This window comes from Anas acuta, chromosome 17 (assembly GCF_963932015.1).
Source record: "Anas acuta chromosome 17, bAnaAcu1.1, whole genome shotgun sequence".
Lineage (NCBI taxonomy): Eukaryota > Metazoa > Chordata > Aves > Anseriformes > Anatidae > Anas > Anas acuta.
In genome coordinates this window covers 1,240,102-1,261,300 of record NC_088995.1, presented here as the reverse complement: position 1 = coordinate 1,261,300, position 21,199 = coordinate 1,240,102, and the positions used below count along the sequence as shown (strand labels likewise).

General features: G+C 42.1%; 1 protein-coding gene across 1 annotated transcript in view; it reads left to right on the top strand.

The window, feature by feature from the left end:
• KIAA1671 (KIAA1671 ortholog) overlaps positions 1–21,199 on the top strand; it is a 71,338-nt gene that overhangs the window by 9,872 nt on the left and 40,267 nt on the right. The window contains exons 2-6 of the mRNA XM_068654505.1: positions 8,021–8,152; positions 8,686–10,342; positions 11,721–11,814; positions 13,688–16,876; positions 17,527–17,652. Of these exons, the coding sequence (XP_068510606.1) occupies positions 8,739–10,342; positions 11,721–11,814; positions 13,688–16,876; positions 17,527–17,652 (5,013 nt within the window). The 5' untranslated portion in view covers positions 8,021–8,152; positions 8,686–8,738. The remainder of the gene's footprint in view (positions 1–8,020; positions 8,153–8,685; positions 10,343–11,720; positions 11,815–13,687; positions 16,877–17,526; positions 17,653–21,199) is intronic.

Below are 21,199 nucleotides of genomic sequence, written 5' to 3'. Positions count from 1 at the left end.
CCCGCCAGCCAGGTCTGCCCCAAAGACCTTTTCCCGGGGTCAAGTGGTTTCCCCTCTTTAATAAACATTGACAGTAGCTGTAGAGTGACCCGAGACAGCTGGCTTTGAACCTTCACAGTAAGGACAAATCATGGGGATTAGAAAAGGAGGAAGAGCTCTTCCTTGTGGAAAGTGCATTTTAGCTTTGCCCAGGTGTTTTGCATTTATATATATGTTTTCTAATCTGTCATTATTTCTTTATGGTATTCTCTCCCATTACTTTTTCCTTTGTCCTCTGTTTTTATGGGTGTAGGTTTTCTTCAGATGTTTGAAGCGTTGAATGACCTCCTAGGTTGATGAAGGCAGTGCTTCAAGGCAGGTAGCTTCAGGTTTTCTTAATGTTAAACACCGGATGAAACTACTTCGTGCTTTTCTCTGTATGTTAATACCTTAATCTCCTTTTCAGGAATCGTGTGAACGTATAAAATACACAGCATTCATAAATCAGTACTGGAAACTCCAAGTTAATCACAGAACAGGCCGAGTTGGTTATCCTTTCTGAAGGTGGTTTCCTGGGCAGGGTCACAGATGTGTTCTCCAGCACTGGAAATCCTGTTAGAACTTGAGGAGGAAGATCCGAGGATTATGGGCTTGTCCTCTCCTAGCAACTCCTCTGACACAGGCACCTGCCCCGCGCAGAGGCAAGCAGGAAATGTCTTCTCACATCGTGCTATTTCTGTAATGCAGTGACCCTCAGAGGCTCAATTTGTACAAAACGATCTGTTCCCTCGGATTCCTTCCTGGGCGCACAGGGCGATGTGTCGGGTTTATTTCTGAAGGCTCCGTAGCCTTTGCTTGCAAGGGGTAGCTCTGTGAAGGCACTTGCCTATTTTTGTAACAAGTGGGTGGATTTTTTTTTTTTTTCTTAATAATCCAAAGCCCACAGATCTGTTGTGCTCGGACCTCTGACCTGTGTGACCCAAAGGGGCCTGCACGGATCCGTCTCATGAGCAAGGTGAGCGTGGCACCTTTTGAAGGTCTCATTAGTTTTGCCTGTTTGCATACTGGGTGGCAAACAGCCAGTGTTTTACTGCGGGGATTTTCTGAGGGATATTTGCTCCATGAAGTAAGCAGTGTCAATGGCGGTGTCTGTGTAGTTTTGGAGGAACCTGTCCCAGCAGTCTGGCTGTTGTCTGTAAGGTGCTTGTAGCAGCGGATGGCTCTGAAGGCAGCGATGCTGTGAACGAGATGGAGAATCCAGGGCCCAGACCCATGTTTGTTGGCACTGGGATCGGACACCCTTGTCCTTTGTCCTCCCTCACTGCCAGGAGGACGAGAAGTGTGGACAGCTGGAGTAAATCTGGTCAGGTGTGGGTGGTCTCCCAGCTCCTTTTACTGTCGGAACTCGGTGTGGAGGGCGGCTTCCTGGAGGGAGGCTCAGCTGGAAGGATGCCGGCCTCTTCTCCGGCCTCTTCCCCATCCCACACAGCCCCGTGCTGTGGCCAGCTCGGTTCCCTGCTCATCCTCTTTTCAGCTCAGGGCTGGAGGCTGAGGACCAAACCCAGCGCGGCCCTGCCTCATGCCCTGGGGCCGTGGGTCCTGCTGCTGACGGTGTCACGCTGGATGCGGTTCTGAAACAGTTCAGGCCAAATCTCCTCCCTTCCAAGCAAGGTCACAGAGGCTCCAAAGTGGTGTGAATACATTAGCATGTGATTAATTTCCTTGTGGTATGCAGCATGGTCAGATGACAAATGAGACAAATCTGAGGATTTAACCCTCTTCCTCTAGAATCTGTGCAAAAAAAAAGTTATCCCAAACAAAGTTTGTTTTAAATACAATTACACGTGGAGTTCAGCTTCAAGCACAGAGACTGTGTTGTTCCTACAAATTAATATGTAACTTCCTTCTGGATAATAATGATTCTGAACAGGTTTGAGGAGAAGTGCCAGGTCACAAACTTAACTCTTTGCCCTCTGTGTGCCGGGGCTGTAACCCTCACTGCCTTTGGGGGCTGCAGGCAGAATAGAGACCTGAAACAACTGACCATGCTCCTGTAAGAGCATTGCTTTGACTATTGTTTCGTCAGTTCCACGGTCAATTTGTCTTGCTTGTAGCAAAACCTGATCATTAATATTTCATCTGGCATGCAATGCAATTGCTTCTGGAATGTCTTTACATGCTAAACTGCATCTAATGTTGGGGAAGTCATTTGCAGGCCTTGGTTGTGGGTGAAACGCATTTACAAGGATGAAACCTAAGCGAATATTAACAGGAGTCGAAGCAGACCACAAAAACAAATGTTTGATGACTTAAGCAAACAAAGCAGCACTTTCTGAGACCTGCTGGGAATACCGACCTTCCGCACAAACATGCTCCTAGCCTAGCTTCAGCCTTACCAGTAATTCACGTTGTTCCTGCTGAATGTCATCTTGTGTTGGCAGAAATCAAGATTTTGTTTTTGTTCTCTATTTCAACTGCTGAAAGAATTGGAGTTTCTGAAAATACCCACCCACTAATGAGCCAGGTGGAGTCCCTCATGCAGAATGCTAGCTGGAAATGAGAGATGACTCACTCGGGAGGGTAAGGATGCAGAGCATCTGATACCAAAAAATAATGATTCACCACAAATTCAAAGCGTTTTGCCTTTGGATAAGGTTCGTTCTCGATGGGTCTCGTGAGACTCTCATAGCAAATTAGCTCGGTGGAAGTTGGAAGGGAAGAATTTGCTCTGAAACTCTCAATGAGATGGTTGTGGAGGATGAAATTATGGAAGAATGAGGTGTAATGAGGTGCTTGTGTGGGTCAGAGGAAATGCCTAGCGTGCTCTTTCAGCCTGTGTGCCCTTGGCTGATCTGTTTTCAAAGAGAACAAACTGGCAAAGATGATGAGGGCTTTTCCTCCTGCTTCAAGAGTCTTGCTTTGACAGAGTTGATCATGGCAGCGAAGATGTTGTCCATAACTGTCTGCAGGGCCATATGGTCACACTTAATGTTCCGAAGTATCTTTCTGCTGGGAATAATAACAGATTCTTCATTCAAAACTGTTTGACCCTACTGGGGGAAAAAGCCTCCTGGTGGAGAGGAGCGGTGGCGGATGCTGCGTGGGGGGAGGAACAGCAGAACGAGCAGGTGATCATCCAGAGCCACATTAAATGGTTTTGAAGGGTGAGATTCTGAAACTGCTTTTGAGAAATAACTGGAGGCGAAATCCTCTAGTTCCAGGTCTGTTCTGCCCCCTGTTCTTTTCTTTCTGAACAGAATATGCACATGCTGGGAGCAGACTAGTGCCTGAAGCATCGCTGCTCATTAGTGGGTGTTGTGATTTGTATAGATGCACCTTGTCTGGCCACTCTTAATATGTGATGTGCAAACAGTGTTAAAAAAAAAATTATACGGGACTGACAGCTTTGGAAGGGGACAATTAGAATAATATTTTTTTACACAAGTCATCCCCTCCAGACCAATCTTTTTGTCTCCCAAATTCAGGACACTCCAGGGTGGCTGCCCCTGCCCTCCCACCCTTCCCATGCAGTTTGACTCAGCTATGGATGGTTGCATTTTCCCATTGAATCCCATTTTAACATTGTGTTTACCTGATTGTCTATATCAATTAATTGCCCTGCTACACCAAGAATGCAGTCTTAGATTTATGTTGTCCATTCCATGGATATACCAATTATTTAACTTTAAATTTATGATTTCGTTATATAAATGCTATTTCCTGTGTAATTGCCTGTTACATGCTTGGAGTTCTTGATGATTTGCTACCTGCTTAACTACCTTCCTTTGTAACATATGTTAAAATATGTAAACTATTAAAATATAAGCTGTAAAGTTGTCCCTCTAGCACTGAGCTGCCAGCACATAATCGAAAGGACAGTTGAAAATATTTCTGTTCTTTGCTGCATGTCTACATCTCAGGGAAGCTTTAGCAAGTGATGATAGTTATGCAATTGTACTGGCAATAGCAATTAGAGATTTATAAGTGCTTGTAAACGCAGCTATTTATAGGATGGCACTCTCTTTAACAAAACACTAATCTTTCTCTGCAGTGGAAGAAAATGTCAGGGTGGAGTAGTTCAGTCTTGTGTTGGGACTGGACTGTAGCAGCCAAAAGAGCAGTGCTCTGCCCTTTGTTTAAACCAAGGGCTTTAAGCAGGCTTGCACATGAGGAATGGAGAAGGAATGTTTTAAACTGTGCAATACTTCCAGATATTAATATTGAATATCTATGGGGCTTTGTGGGTCAGGTCTGTCTTGTGAGATGTGGAATTCTTATTTCCAGATCTCAACCTGTAAATAAAAGCTCCTTGTTCTATTGAACCTCTTCCTGTGAGTCAGGGACAGGATAATTTTGCTGCGTGTTATTGCTTGTTCTTACATTGTCAATAAATATGTCCAGGAGTACTTTTTGAAAAATAAAACCACTTTGGCAGTGTTGTTGTTAACACTTCTTTACGAGAGACCCTGTCCGTCCTCTTAAATATAACCGATGGTTCCCATTTCAGTGCACGGTGGTGCTACTAGCACGAGTCAGGCTTAAATCCAAGAATAGGAGGAGACTTTTTGGCCGAATTAGTTGCCCAATTTACTTAGTTATCAAAGTTTTGAAAAAGTTGTTTTCCTCTGTGCATTTTTTTGTGCTATAGTAAGCCTTATGTTCTGGACAGCGTGCACGCACACTGCTAAAGCCATTTCTTTTTTAATACATGCACAGTAAGTGATGGGATTAAATAATTAGCTGGGTAGATCCTATCAGCGACTCTCCAAGTGTTGCAGGAAGCAACAGAAGGATGGCTGCTTAAAAAAGCTGCCTTGAATTGCTGTAGGCTTTGATTCCAATATGTAGCCATTGAGGGAGAGAAAAAGTGATTATTTTTTTTAAGGCCCAAACAAATAATGGAGAAATCTTCTGTAGAAGGAGTGAAATAAATGTACGTTGTACAGAGGGTGCTTGGATTTGTTGCCAGTAGCCTGTGTGGCTTGGTGTATGGGTAAAACCCTGACAAGCAGGCGAGCCATCGCTGTTGGCTGGTGCAGTTGTGCCTGAAGAAGGAAAACGTCGTGTTTGGTAGGTTTCTGATGGAGCATTCTTAGGGGAAACAGCCACAGTCACTGATTAGAGCCCAGCTTTCTGATTGCTTTCAATTCTCTAACCTGGATTTATTCCTTTTAGAGCAGGGAAGCTTTCCCTGTGGAATTTGTGCTTTCCATCCCTACACAAGACAGATGAATTTGTTTATCTGCCGGGAGGCTCCGGGACCCGTAGCAGACGATATTGCTTTGTATCATGTAAAACATCCTTACTTGTGAGCGAGGAACTTGGCAGGAATCACGTGCTTTGTGGTGGGTGGAAAAATTATCTGCAGGCCGCTGCTCCCGTTGTCCTAAGAGGCTTAGGGGAATTACCGTGGGTGTAAATAACAGCGCTGCGTGCGCCGCTGGGCAGGCTGGAGCGAGGGGTGATGTGCGGAGCCCTTCCCTCACCAATATCACCCGAATAATGCCGTGAGGAGAGGAATCCACTCTGATTTCGGCTGAGCAATGTTACTAGGGAAGACCGGCTACTTAATGAAAGCCAAATGAGGGTTTAAGACTGAGCACGGAGGGGTCCACGTGTGTCCGCTGTGGTCACCGGAGCCTGGGAAGGTTCCCAAATACTTGCTTTTGGGAACGCATTTCGGTTTGAGACAGATGAAGTGGAGCAAGGGAGGAGACCGGCTGGCACGCACCCTTCTTGTTGTGAGCAGGCAAAACATTAAAAGTCATCTCGGTGCTGTGGGTACGTTCGTGTGCGTGGGCAGAATGTGGCAGCCGGGAAGGGGAGGAAAGGGAAGGGTGGGCATGGGCAGGGGGGCGCGGGGCACAACCTGTCCCCACGCTGGGGACACACCGGTGGCTGTGCATGGTGACAGCAGGCACCCACGTGGTGCCATGGATGCTGGCAGCGTTTGAGATTCTCATGTGAGTTGGCTACAGTTGATTTTTTTTTAAATTTCCTCAAATTCTGTGAGTGGCCACGTTGACTAGCTGGTATGTTGCTAGAGAGAAGCAAATTTACCTAAACCAAGGTGCGTGCCTCAAAACAGAGGTGCAATGAGTAGTGTATGTTACATGTGACATGCTGATGGCACGATTCCCCTTTATCTGTTGTACAATTTCTTGAAATTCCAGGAGCTTCATAACTTGCAAAATGGGGTATGTTTTTATATATGTTTTCCCCAGAATATTTTGTTGTGCCTTTCTGAATGCTTGCCTGTTTGGGGTTGTGTTTTTGTTGTGGGGTATCTGAGTAACACAAATTGAAAGCCTGGAAACAGCCTTCACGAGGTCATGTAGAGAAATGGGATTTCAGCTGTAAAGCTGAAGTTTAGTGCAATAAAACTACAGAAAAAGTATAGCCCGAAAGGGTAAATCGTGCTGTAGGCATGGTGGCTGGAGAGCTGTGCTGCGTGCTGTTAGCAAGGATTAAGTCCCACGTTGTATATTTGCCGCCTTGCGTTCCGTTGAGGATCAAGTTTTATTCCATTTAAGAAGCTCTGTGCCGCCTCCTTCTTTTCCAAAGAGAAGAACTGTGCTCTGCCACAAACAAGCACACTCGAGTCCTGCACCTTGAGTTTTTGCTTTGCAGTATTTTCTGTTAGCAGGAGTTACTGGGCTATGTTTAGAGCACGACTGCTCCTCGCAAAGCTTTTTCATCCTTGGAATGCGAGAGCATTTTAATCGGATTTTGATGGTGTTTCTTAGAATAAGGAGTGGGAGCAGGAGGAAGATTTCATTAAGATCTGTGAGATCGTGGAAGGAACAGATTGATTCGGATAAGCTGATGGGGTTAGCAACTATTTTGGAAAGAAGAGGTCGTGGACTCGAGGGGACTAGCGCAGCGTGTGTGTAAGCAGTTGAGACAGAAATTCAAGGGGATTGAAAGATGAAAGGGCCCTGGCAAGGTGAGTGGAGTTCGTTGGCCTGCCTGGGAGATGAAGGCACAAACGCAAGGGACAAAAATAAATCTCTGCAGTTTGTGGTGCAGTTGTGGTGCTGCTCAGCTTCAAGGGAAGATGAAGGTGAAACAACTGCTCTAGGCGGCAGGCGCAGGAAGGCACCGGTCCGGTCTTTTAAATATTCACATGCACAGAAGATCCACATCCCACAAGACCCGAAAGTACTGATATTTGCAAAGTAAATACACGGAGAAATGGATCAGGAGAGTGGCACTGTGTGATGCTTCTTCAGAGACCACCCAAAAGTGGACAGGAGGGTGACAACACAAAATAGAGACCCTGAGTGAATGATGATGAAATACAGCCTGAGTTTTTCCTAAAGGCTAGGAATATGATAGCTTTTAAAAGAAAAAATAATGCATCTAACCTCGTATCCACGTACATTGGCTACAAAGTTTAAATATTTTTTTTATTAGGGAAAAATTTAAACAGAAAACATTTATTGGTTACTGCTGGAATCTTAATTGCTGCTGATTTTCCCTCACCTCTGCAGTAAGAATGTATTTAAAGCCAAAGCTAATCTCCTGCCATTGTTCGGGAGTTATGAGAAAAACTGCTTTGTCATGGTAAAAGCTGTGTTTAGGCTGAAAATCAGCCACTTGAAGGTCAGCCTTCAGGTAGTCCTTCACGTAATGTTGTCACAGAAAGGAGCTTTACAATAGAAAGTAAATTACAGTAATTGAGATTACAGTAACACAGAGCTCAGTGTTTAACCAGTGATTGACAACACTTGAATTTGCAAACAGTACTCACTGAAATGCAGATTTAACTGTGTTCAAATTTAACATGTCTATCACACAGACCAAATTATTTACCCTTCACACTTACGCCAGGCTTTAAGTGGTAATTTCTTGTTGATTCTTTAGTAACTGGAAGTTAAACAGTCTGATACTCTGTACAGTTAAATCTGGTGGCTTTGTTTCAAAACAAGAGTCAGCTTTTTTCCTTGAAATACCCGGGATTTTTGTCTCCTGTGGTATTACCCATGTAGGTCTGGGTGTGTGCCATACCAGAACCTGAATGCTCTTTGTTTATTTGCAGGAGATGCCTGATCAGTGTTGCTGAAGTGATCGCTGTCCCCTGTCGTTAATGTGATCTTGGCAAGCTCTGCTCTTCATTATGACAAGTGGATCGGCTCGGATAGATCAGTTGCAGCAGAAAATGCGAATTATGGTAAGTAGCAGCAAAGCTTTTGGAAATTTGTGGAATATGCATTTATTTCTGTTTAGTTCTAGGCCTTAACTAATAAGTAATAAATGACATTTTCAGTCACAGTCATCTCCATACTTTTGTTAGTATGAAAGAATATAGGCAGTGCATCTCAGCAGCTATTTATATTATGAGTTAAGGTTTATATATCAACACCGGGAAGCCTGCTTCAAAAATAAATAAATTTATTTTTTTAAAGTAACTCAGCAATTGAAATCTGTTTGGCTAATGGTAACTCAGTGCTGTGCAGATGCTGTTACAGGTTTTGTCATATTACTTGGTTGTTAGGCCTAATCACTGAGTAATGGTGCATTTTGTTGTTTGTTTTTTTCAGAGGAGAAGTAAGCTTTTCATTATGTGATACACATGCTCTGTAAAGAGCAAATCTGAGATGCATCTTAATTTGAATTTAGCCACCTTCCGAATTAAAATTAGAATGAGTTTATTTGATGTTCATGCTGACTTTACATCAATGCTTTCATTTTCTTTCTGTGTAGGTTTTTCTTCTGTGCTGGATTTTTTCAATTCTGTTGAATGTGTAATTACAACTATGGCAACAAGAGTAGAAATAAATTCCACTTTGGCGTCTTTGACGACAGTACCTGACTTAAAAGAGATCAGAAACGAAGATAAATCACAGCGTGTGTATGTAAGTGTGCTTTCAGATGTAACTAGCAAGAAAAAGGAGTCTTCAGCATCACTAACACTTGAAGAGAAGAACAAATTTGGGAGTACTTCAAGATCTGCAACAATGCCCTCGCTAGGATCTAGGCCAAGACTTTTCCCAAAGCCTTTTTCTAAAGATACATCTTCAGATACTTTTGCTAACGTAAAACCACCTGTTACAGCTTTCAGATCAAGTAGTCTTATTAGAAAGCCCAATGAGGAGACAACATCTGTCAAGGTATTAGGTGGAAACGTTCCTCCGTTAGTGGATCAAAAAGTAATTGAAAATGAAAGTAAGGCTGGCAGTGAAGTGGTCACAAACATGACATTCTACACTGGTCCCAGTGCAAATACTGTCATTCTTTTTGAGGCACCAGGAGCAGAGCAATCAAAGGTGAGCCTGGCCCAAGGAAAAACGGCTGCTGATGACCGCAGAGTGTTTAGTACTATGCAAACAAAGGAGCTTCAGAGCAATGCCAAGCTGGAGAAACCATTTCAGCCATCTGAGACGTCCAGGAATCCTGAAGGGTCTCTTCCTAGGCAGACATCGGTTTCCTCTGGTATTAGACTGGTCTCTTGGAACTCCCTCAAAACCGGTGCAAAGAAAGATGCTTATGAAGATCATCCAGGGGAGAAAAACAATGATGCAGGTAATACCAACAATAAAGTTGATTTCTCTACTGATTTGCAGCAAAGGCCAAAACATAGACCAGTATCTGCTATTTTTCTGGAATCGTTAAAAGATCAAAAGCATCGTCCTGTGGAAGCTCCTGAGGAAAAGTCTCCTACAGAGAAATCATTGGTCAGAAAACCCAGGCCTTTGTCCATGGACCTGACAGCTAAATTTGAACTTAAAGATCTTTCTTCTTGCAAGAAGACATGCTCATCCCATGAGAGCAAGGAGAATGTGTTTTTAACTTCTTTTACTGACAAGGGCTGTCATGATCCATCTGAAATGGGGCCCAAACCTGAAGAAATGGAATTTAATAAAGGCAGTTCTTCAAAGATAAATTTGAAGTGCAGTAGTCAGGACACTGGCATCCTAAATAATGGAAAATACATATGGGAAACAAAACACAAATCTAAAAGTGAGCAAATTGAGACAAAACCAGGAATAGTCACCACCTTGCATGGTTCTGAAAAATCCTTTGAAACAACTAGTGAAAGCAGAGCTAATAGGGATGGGAAAAAATTCGATCAAAAGGAGTCGAGTGTCTTTCCAGGCAGCGAAAGCCCTGCAGCTTCCTCAGAAAAAGAGAACAGTATCAAAAGAGGCAGTGTTAAAAAACACATCAGTTTGTTTACTTCAGAAAATCCCAATAGCTCAATAGATACAGAGCCTCTCCCATCAGCTGCTGAGAGGGAAAACAGATGTATGAACATCCAGCAGAGAATCAAAGAACTGACAACAGAAAATACCGATGCTAAGCCAGGGACTCTACGCAGATCTCTTCAGTCACGACCGCTTTCTGCAGACTTGACAAAGATGTAAGTTTCAGAAAAGTCCTATTTAATCATCTTCATCATATTCCATAAAACTTGCTCTATCAGTACAGTACAATGTCTGCACATTTTGGTTCTACTCAGTGTGGTTATTCTTTGTAATACTGTTGTCAAACATCCCCCATGCCAAAAAAGAATGTAATGAAATATACACTGACAAAACATGCTGTCAATATTGTAACTCTTGCATGTTACTGTAACAGTACAGCTATTAAAACTGCATGCACTTTGAAATCTTGAGGTGTGCCTTGTAGGCTGTAGGCTTACACATTTGTGAGGAAGCAATGACTGAGATTCCCTGTTCTAACCATGCTGTGTTGATGTCCGTCCTGTTGCCATCACAGTAGTTTTTCTTCAAAATAATTCTGAATTTTATTTCAGTTGACACAGGAGAGACAGAAATGCTTACTGTGTCTCTGACAGTGGTATAAAATATTACATTTTTGGCCAGACTGAAACCTTATTTCAGTATCAGTTAAGGCCTAGAGACCTATGATGTGCATTCTGCCTAACTGTGGCAATGGACTAGGGAAACATCTTGGGTTTCACGACTTGCTCTACCAATAACATAGAAAGCTCTCTGCTTCCTCTGATGTAAGTCAATCCTGCAACCTGTATTTCTGCAAATTTGCAGTTTTTAGAGCCCTGTTAGTGTAACATGAGATCTGCTACCTTTGACATACCCATACCAACAAAAAATGTTTCCCTGTAGAAAGATACTTTGGCCAAGATAAAACGTGTTCTTTCAGTGCAAAGTTGGGTAACTGATTATTCCAAATCAGGAGAATTTGTTTTTTGATATGGATAAGAGCTATGGATGGTACTGCAAAGTGCATAAAGCACAATCTGAGGCCATGCTGCAGTGCCTGGTGCTAGTCTGGATAGCTCATGTTTCGTACACAATGGGAAAGGGGAAAGGAGGGAGGGTTGCTGCTTTGGGTGGTGTGTCAGGGTGTGCTCGGTGTAATGAACACGGCAGGTGTTTGGCTGAAAGGACCTGATTTTTGAACAGTGGAGTGGAGTAATTGTTCAGCAAATCCTAGTGCTTTTGCTGGATGGAAATAAAGGGAATATAACTGAGGCATGAGAATGTTAATAACTTTTCCACTATTTTGCCTCGTCATGCATCTCAATTCTTGCAGTATACAGTAAGCTACATTACTAACAATTTTTTCAGAAGCAATAATCCTTTGGTCTATTTACAGTAAAACCATTGAATACCGTTGTAACACGAAATAGCAGTGTTTCTCCTTTAAGAAATACCATTTATTGGATGATTTTTATTGACAGCAGACTGATGATACATCATCTCATTTGGTAGGAGGAGTGCATTTTAACTGGAACTAAAAGTCTTTTCTCTTAGGTTTTCAAGTCCAACATCAAGCAGTGAAGCGAAGCCTGAGAAACCCGCTGATATCAGAAATGGCTCTGCGAATGAAACTCAAGAACATCAAAAAGTAAGAAAATGGCATCAGCCGACGTAGCTTCCAGTTAGGCTCGCCTTTTGAATGCAGAGAGCACTATACCTTGTGTCCCATTCTGTCTTTACCAATTGAAGACTTTAAAGTGGGCATGGAGAGTATTAAGAATGGCATAATCCTAATAGGTTTATCTGTGTAATTCTATCTTTAGGCACTTGAGGAGACAGGTTGCTAAAGAACAGGAGTATTCTGTCTGTGTTGAGTTTTTAAAAAGTTAAACGTGCATGCTGCAGGGAAAATTAACTCCATCCCAGCCAGACCCAGTACAAATGCATGCAATAGTAGAGAGTGAAAAATATTTTGTATGCTATTTCAGTGGGACTTATAACACATGTAAACCTGTAGTGAATAGACTGTGGCTGTTGTGGTTCTGTGCAGTGATTATTTTCCTCTAAGTGTAGCATTAGCATAGTGAATTTCCACATCCCAGTCACAGTTCCTTGTTATGTGCTCTATGTTTCATGTCAATCTCCTAAGTAACATTTAACTTAGAAGTTTTGACAATAAAGTACTGTACAGAAAGTTCCATTTGCTGTAAAAGCTGTGAGGCTGTTCCTGTTTCCAAGGAACACTTTGGTGTTTCAAAACAATTTCTCTGCTAAGGCTTCGTAGTATCAGAGATTTAATGTTGTTTTGTGGATATTTCTTGTGAGTTCCCATGGCTGTGTTTTTTCTTCTGCCTACATTTAAGACAGGAGTGATAAAGAAACTAGCAGCTTGATCAGAAAGCCTCAGTAGATTAATTTTTATTTTAAATAGGATAAATTTATTTTAAAAAGAAAATCTTCCATTAATGGTGGAAGTGCTGTTTTCAGAATCAGACTATTAAAGTAGAACTAAAACGTTCCCTTGCTCTGCCTACAAGAATACAGATGAGATTTAGAATAAGTCATTATTTATAAATTTCTTTCATGTTAATTTTCTGTCATTCTTCAGGTGTGGGATGTGCTTTTTTAAGAGACTCTTAAGTCAATTCCATATTTTATAATTTTTAATTTGAAAAAGGATTGAACCCTTGTAGGATCAGGCAGTGTTTTTTGATCATCTTTATTATTTGTGTGCTGTTTCTTCAGTGAATGTTATTAAGAGAATAACATTGTTTTCTCTTATTAAGAGAAACAGATTTCGGGATGCTAGTTATATTTCTGGAAAGTAGATAATAGTAAAGAATTGGCCAAAAACGTCAATTCCCACTTTCCCTTTAACTCTTTCCTGCCTCATCACACTTAGACAGCTCCAGTTGTAGTTACTCAGCTCTTCATATCCCTTGCAGTTACTGACTGTATCACTACTTAGTGAATACCTATATCTGAAAAGACAGTTTCAACAAAATGTAGTAAAAGTACATTTGCTGTTTCCCAGGAATTCAGACTTCCTCTCAAGGTGCCTGTGTCCTGCAGTGCTGCTCTGTGCTTTGCTTACAGACCCGAATTTCTGTAGGGCTTGCAACATAACTGATTCTGTGGTAGTTGGGGTTATGAACCTTTTAAAGTCTTGTACTAGTTTTGCATGTGTTGTTTTTTCTGGAGTGTGGTGTGGGTATGCATTTACTGCAGATTAAAATGTCTTGAGAAATCTGAGCTCAGGAACTCGGAATCATGCATGTCTCATGTATTGACGCTTCATATGTTCTTTCATTTCTTGATTTAAAAGTGAAAGTAGAGCATTGAGGTGATTGCAATCTAAATTCAGACTGGAGCTGCACATTGCTGCTTGGATCCCCTGTATCTCAGTGAATTTTATGTTTAGAGAACAGGGATGTGGTTAACTGTGTTGCACAGAGTAGGTGTTACTTATTTTATTTAAAAGATTTATAACAATCTTAACTGTTGGGTTTTTCTTGTTCCAGACTAAGGAGATCACGCTTGCTCATAGCATAGATTTCACCGAGGCACATGCTACTGGAAACCCATGGAAACCCCGGCAGATTTTAAAAATAACAAACAAAACTGATCAGGCAGAGACAAAGGGAAGCTTCCTTGGAGATAGCCAGCATTTTTCTCAGCAAAATGAAAATTCTGTCTCGTTCACAAGCAGCTTTGAAAAAAAATTAAAACCAACCACAGTTATGGAAAAGACCTACATTAAAACTGTCCGAGCCACCATGTTTGACCATAATGTCCAGAGGCACAACGTCGCTGATGATCGTCCTGGAACTGGTCCTCCACTGAAAATGAATAATGAACTCGAAGCAAAGTATGATGTGGTGGGGCATAACAGGAGGTCGTGGATGGGAGAAGCAGAGGAGACCGCTAGTGTAAAGAAGGATCATTACAGTCAGTCTGATTCGTCAAAGCATATAGCTGACCTAGAAAAAGGTGGAAAGCCAGCTTTTTCAAGTGATGGCAAGAAGATGACTCCTGGAATTTTACTAGAAAAACCTTCAGTTGAGAAAAGCGAAAAATCCACTCCAAAAAATGCAGAGGAATCTTTTGCTTTCCAGAGGATTGAGCCGAGATATGAAGTCTTTCAGATGTGTGGTGAGAGAGCTCTTAGTGAAGCCATTATAATGGCTCCTGAAAAAAAGGCCATGACGCTTAGAACTAGAAAATCATCTGTGAAAGAGCAGAGAAATGAAGGGGATGTTTTACACACTGATCAGTCAGCTAGGGTAAACAGAACAAGTGACTACTTGAAAGAAGGTAACGTTATTTCAGATTCTAAAGATGTAAAAGCTTTTCCGAGCAGGTCTGCTTTTAGAGAACATAACGATTATTTCTCCAGTGAATGCACTTTATCTGAACAGAAAAAAGACTCTGATAAAACTGAAACCGATCCAGTATTAATAGCTGAGAAAATACCTTGTTCTATAAACAAAAGTAAGTGCTTGGGAACAAATGAAAAAATAAGCAAGCTACATTCTGAAATTAAAAATGAAAAGAGTGAAGCCTCCTCCATGGATGAAACAGGGAGGTCTGAGATGATCAAACGCTCTTCTGAGCAAAGGAGTTTTAGACGAGGAGGAACAGACTATGAATTTGGAACCAGCTTTGGTCATGAAGTTATTTCAACCAATGTAAATAAGTATGGGGTCCAGTCTTCCTCAGTGCTTTTAAGTGGACAATTCTGTAGGTCTTCCAGTAGCCACAGTCCCGATGTGAAAGAGGAATCTAGAGCCTTTGCTTTAAGGAGAAGTCTGGACTCAAACCGTAAAGAACAAGACTTTAGCTTAGATATTACAGCTCCTGAAAACAGAGAAAAAAGCAAAGTAATAAAAGCAGCGGATCCAGAAGAAAAAGTCAGGAGAACCAGAAGTAGTGTTTCTGACTTGAAGATTTCTGAAAGATGGAGAAGGAGGACCTTGCCTCATGATTCTACCAAGGCAGAAGAAGTTGGCTGGCTCACACCTGAAAATACAAACAGGCTGAGTCGGACAGATCCATTGCACTTGGAAGAAGGTTCAGTTAAAAAGAAAAGTAGCAAAGAACAGATGGAAGGAAATGAGGCAAACAAGACTGTTGTTGGCAGTTCTGATGAGTACTTGAAAAAACAGAGTTCTAGCTCTGAACCAAAGGCAACTTATTTTGCTGTAACTTATCAGATTCCTGGTATCAAAAAAGAGAAAAGCTTTGTGGGTACCCCTAGTGCAAGTGTAACTAGTAAAATTTCTAGCTCGAGTGATGGAGGAGCAATTAATCTGGATCCTGTTTTTTCTGGAAGGTCCAAATCTTCATTACAGCAACCAGATAAAAATACAACAAGTACAAGTTGTAGGGAGGAGTCACGAGAAGTTTATGTCAAAAAGGATTGGATCAAAGAGGAAGACAAAGATGATGCTTCTTCCAAAAACAGTGCGTTTGGTAACTTAGATGTATCTGGGAAGGATAACCAAAAGTATTATGAAAAAGGCCTGGATCACTCTAAGGAGAAAATCATAAATGTTGATACTTTGCTTTTAAAACAGGAACTGGGAAGTACAGCTCAAACTGATCTCAAAAGTAGCAGAGGAAAAGTCTCCTCTTATCATGAACTCAGATCCCCTCTGCATTTTGCACAGTTACACAAAGATGGTGAACAAGACACACAGAAGAGCAGTGAAAATAATTACGGTTTATCAGGAAGGAAAGCTGAGGATGGTTACAGATCCCAAATTCTTGATATTGATGCCCTTATGGCAGAATATAAAGAAGAATCAGTAAGTAAGAGGGCCGGTAATCTTCAAGACAAGTTCTCTGAAGAGCACAGTTCATTCAGTAGGAACAAAGCAAAGAACAAAAGAAATGTCTCAGATAAGACAACTTCCTATCACTGGAAAGAGTGGAAGGATCAGTATTCTGTTAGTAACAAGCAAGGTGACAGTGCAGAAGAGTTCCACAGGCCAGAGAAATTAATTCCAAATGAAAGGAACAAAGAAAAAGTGGATTCCAGTGGCCCAGAGTTTGATAAACAGAAGTCCAAAGACAAAAAGTTCAGCCCCCCTTACTGGGGAAATACAAGCAGCATGTTTTCAGATAAGTTTCTGAATTCTCCTGCGGAGTTCACTGCAAAGAAAACATTCATCATTGATGAAGATCAAGATGTGAACTTAATTTCCAAGAACCAAAGTTCAAAATTTGTAATTGACAAGGTACAGCCTGTAAGTGCAGTTGTAGACCAGAAGCTGGAAGTTAATTTTGCTTCCAAGCTGTCCTTAAAGACCGATGACGGGCTGTTACAGAAGAGGCTGCTTGCAAAAGAACAGCTCTCAGAGGCATCTCCAGAAGGTGATTGGAGCAAAAATGTAGCAAGAATCTCTATAGCAAAGGACAAAGATGATGCAAATAAGGTGATGTGTGACAATGACTCTTCCAAGGTGAAAAGCAAAACAAAAGATTGGAAGAACTATACCTCTGGTTTAGGAAGTGCACCCCCAGACTTGAGACGATCCTATTCAGAAAAGAGCCACCAAGGAAAAGACAATCTGCTGCTCACGCAAGAAGTAAGGGGGAGAAAGGATCTGTACCACTCCAGGCAAAGCTTCCCCTTGGAAAGTGGGGATAATGGGTGGAAAAACAAGCTGTCACCGCAGTCAGAAGCTTTCTTCCACGAGGATAAAAAGGTATTGCCAAATGGTATCTAAGCGTTGCCTGAAACTAAAAATGAAAGCAAGGAGAAGATTTAATTATGTCTCTATATAGCTTCTGAGTGCTAGGTGTGACTTTGTTGCAAGCGAGCAGATGTGTACTTTTCGATAGATCTGATTTTCTTTTGGGGTATATTTTCATGTAGAATCCGTATTGTACTAGGTTCTCTTTCAAATGCACAAATATTTATGGATATTTCTATGGAGAGCTTGAAAGAGCTTTAAAATGCGTACATGTTTTATTAATGCTTTGAACCCTAGGATGTTAAATTGCAAACTGCAGCTTTGTTCGAAAAGAGCTAGCTTGGGTTTGTAAGTTGTCAGTGCTGATCTTTTTGGAGTTCTTGTATTCATTTTGCTCTTCTGAGGGGAGCTTTTTTCTTTGAGTTGCCCTCATTTGAAACTTCACTTGCTGGTATTGATGTTGGTGAAATGCAAGTGATTGCCCCTACCAGTGACAGGCCAATTCATTTAATGCATAGCCTGTTGGATATTGATGGCTATGATGTTTTTCCATTTTGCAGTTTGTTTTGAAATTTTTTCTGTTTTCATTCAAAAGGCATTTTATATACGTACGTATGTGTATGCATGTTTTATTAACAATATCTATAACTTTATTTTAACAGGCTTCTAGGAAAGAATGGACCAAGCAGAGTTCAGAAAAAGCAGACAGAACAGAGGTTTCGTTGGTTTCTACTCAGAGAAGAAGTTATAGCTTTTTTCATAAAGACAGAAGGACGGAGAACGTAATGGTATGTTGTTTTGCAGGAGGTTCTTGGGATAGGGGAGACATAAGGAAATCGCAGCTTGGCTTACTCCATTCAGAACTGTTTTCCTTTTTGCAAATAGCTGTGAAAGAAAGTATGTGCCTTCCTAGCAGGAGGAGCAGATGTGGTTCCTGTGAAGTTTCTCTGGTAGAGAATGCTTCTACCACACTGGTCTATGCCGTATCTTCAAACATAAGCATAAACTGTGCAGCCTGTTGATGGTTCTTTCTAAACAAGGGTTGTTCATCTTGAACTCCTAAGGCATGGGACTGGATCACAAATGCTTTTTGTTTTTCTCAGCTTAGATAATGAAAATTGCTTATTGTGATCTTTTCTGGAAAACTGCAGATAAAATCATGTCATAATGTGGAAAAATGATGGGTTTAATTTTCTCTGTAGGCAGTAGACAACTAATTATGTGAAGAATCATAGCTGACTTTTTTTTTTTCCAGTAATTTGATTTGTCTCTTTTATGCATCCTTTGGGGTAAATTCCCTCTTCAGTTGTTAGGCAATATTCTGCTAAGTTGCAGCAGGACTTCCTGATGTTAGCCCACGGGTGCATTTTACATTAGGAGACAGTTGACATTCTATGTCCTGTCATTCTGAAATACAGAGCAAAGATCTGAACCTTTCAAAAAGTTGCACAAGAAATGAAACATTGGTATTTTCTGTGGAAAATAAAGGATTTGAATAGAATATCAACCACAGAATTCCATCATTCTGAGACAGACATTGCTGCCGAAGAAATCCTTCCTTATTGGAAGGACTTTAATTCACTGCGAGTGCTGTGCCTTTTTTTCACCTTGTGCATAGAAAAGGTTCTGATATGCTAGAATACTGCAGTTGCTTCAGAGTGCACTCTGATTCTAAATACACATCTGTAGTTTTTGAAAATCTGGCCATCCTGCATCTTTGCAAAATTCTTCTACTGTTCTGGAGAGGATGCCTGAAAGAGGTCACTGCTCTTACCCATCCCAAGGTCAAATCTATTTTGTCCTCTTAGTCTGCTAGCACACTCGTGTGGTGACGGGATGTATTGCTCTCTTCAGAGAGCCTCTCTTTGTGATTACTCACGCTCAAGTGTCCGGCATCCTTTGGAATCCAGCAGGTCCAGAGCAAGTTCCTCCCCTGTATTGCTTTGCAAAGCCCAGAAGCGGTTTGTCTGTTGTTCTTCAGTGCAGTGCTAGCAAAAAGAGCACGGTCCCTGTGTATGGACTGCAGGCGAGCAGGTGGTAAGGAGGAGATTCTAATGGGTGTTTGTAAGGTGGAAACCTTGCCACACGTCTGTGTGTGCCATAGGTATTGCAGGGAGACTGTAGAACAAAGCTATTACTTCTGGCACTGAGGTTAATAACACCTTTGTGCTCTTTTGGAGAAAATTCAGTGGTGTTTGCTGTCTGTGCGTTGCAATGCCTCCCTCTGGTGGAGGAATAGAGTCAGAATCATCTCGGTTGGAAAAGACCTTCAACATCACCCAGTCCTATCCTGAGTCCCATCACCGAGCCGTGTCCCTTAGTGCCACATCCACCGATACCCCAGGGACGGGGACGCCACCAAAGCCGCACTGAGGTTGGGTTTTAGGGAACATGGGATGTCTGGACGTACCCCCTGGAGAATGCGAAACCAGTGACACATTTCCTCTCAGTTTGAATGCAATCTGTGTTTTGCTCAGCATGCCTTTCAAATAAGGTTAGAAGCAAGCAGCACTGACCTTGTTTTGTGTGAATGATTTCTAGCCTGCCCGTTTAGTTGCAAAGTTACCTGCTTTTTCTTTTGTAGCTGTGTTATGGGACGTGTCATGTGTTACTGAAGTCTTTCTTCCTTAAATGAATTCCAACATAAGATTTTTTCCCCTTTCTGCCCTTTGATACATGCTCATTCCAGTAAAGAAGGAAGTTGGTTCAGGTGTAAAACATTCACCTAACAGGTAATTAAGGAAAAGAATAGAGTTAATTTGAATAAATGACTTTCTTTTTGCATCTCTAAATATAGGAATATTTAAGAGAACAAAACTTTTCCCTGCCTGTTTAAAAATATTTACTGTTTCATCAAGTCAAACACTCAGTTTAGACCTTGTGCTTTGGCCCTGCCCGTGTCTCAATGTAGACACGAAGCTGTTTTCCTCCAGCTCTTTGCTCTTCAGAGCTGGGACTGGAGCTCACAGAAGGGGCTGTGAGCCTGCTGGATGCCAGAGGGTCTGCAGGGCTGCCTGCCCCAGCCTGTGGCAGGGTGCCTTTCCTTGGGACCCGGGGTGTCACTGCCTGTCAAACAAAAGTGCTGTTGGAGGTGCTCTGTGCTCCTGCCGAGGCCCTGTAGCTTCGACGTGTTGTGGTAAGCCACGAGAATTGCAGAAGAGGTTTTCAAGTGTTGTCTTTCACAACTTGTTCCGTCTCGGCTGACACAGGTCTCTAATTCTGGTGTTTGGTCACCAACCTCAGTTCCTGATGAGGTCATCAAGACTGATAGGAGTCTCATGAACTAAAAACTGCGGAATTTGTGATGTGATTCGCCCCCAGATCGAAGGATGTGCTCACCCTCGGTGGGGCTGAGGGAACTGTGCCTTCATCTGGGAACAGAATGGCCAGAATCTTGGCTTCTTTGGAAGCCTCTGCTTAGGTATCTTGTGTGGTGGCTTTTTTTTTTTTTTCCCATGTTTAACTTTGTTTTTTCTTTGAGACAATCTGGTCTCCATAATGGCGTGGTATCAAAACACGCTATTTGAGACTGATGTGTGGGTGGGAAAGGATTGGTTTAAGGAAACCATGAGCTAACTTTTAAAACTGTTTCGGAAATGAACTGCAGGGGAGAGAAGATAAATATTTTCTAAACATACACAGATGAATTCATTGCTTGGCTTGTCCCAGCATGGCCACAGCAGGTCTCTCCTGCCCAGTGAAACGCGACCGTTCTCATCTTCTGACTTCCAGTGAGATAAAGCCTCTGATATTACATCTTCACTCTTTCCTGGATGGAAACAGATGTACTAAAAAAAAAACACACCATCATGTTCAAGTTGTTTTGCTATCCTAAAACCTGAATCAGCCTAGGGAAAAAAATCAGATGGGCTTGTTGGCTGCAGGAGAGCTCGTAGGTGTGATTAGGGCAGCGGGAGCACTCCCCATAACGCCCCGAGCCAGGATTTACAGCAGGAGGACGCGGGGCTGTGGGAAGCAGCTCGGCTGCATCACCCTGGGGGTCACCGGGGTCCTCCTTGGCCACCTTCTGTCGCTTCCCCTTCATTTCTGCGTAAAATAAAGGGCAGAGCTCAAAAAGGAAGAGGCAGTGGGAAGCTCTGCTGCTCCCGGTTGTGCCCTGTTGCGAGCGGTGCCCACGGAGGCCGGTGCTGGTTGTCAGCCTCCTCTGGCCGGGATTTTGCCTTTTTTGGTAGCATTCGCTTCTTGGGAGCATTCCAGCCGTATATAAAAAGACACTTGTTGTGTCTATTGCTTCCTCTTCACCAAAGGCATTTTTATATTAAAAGCAGGAGCTTTTCTTTCATGTCTGTTTTTTTTTTTTTTTCTTGTACATTA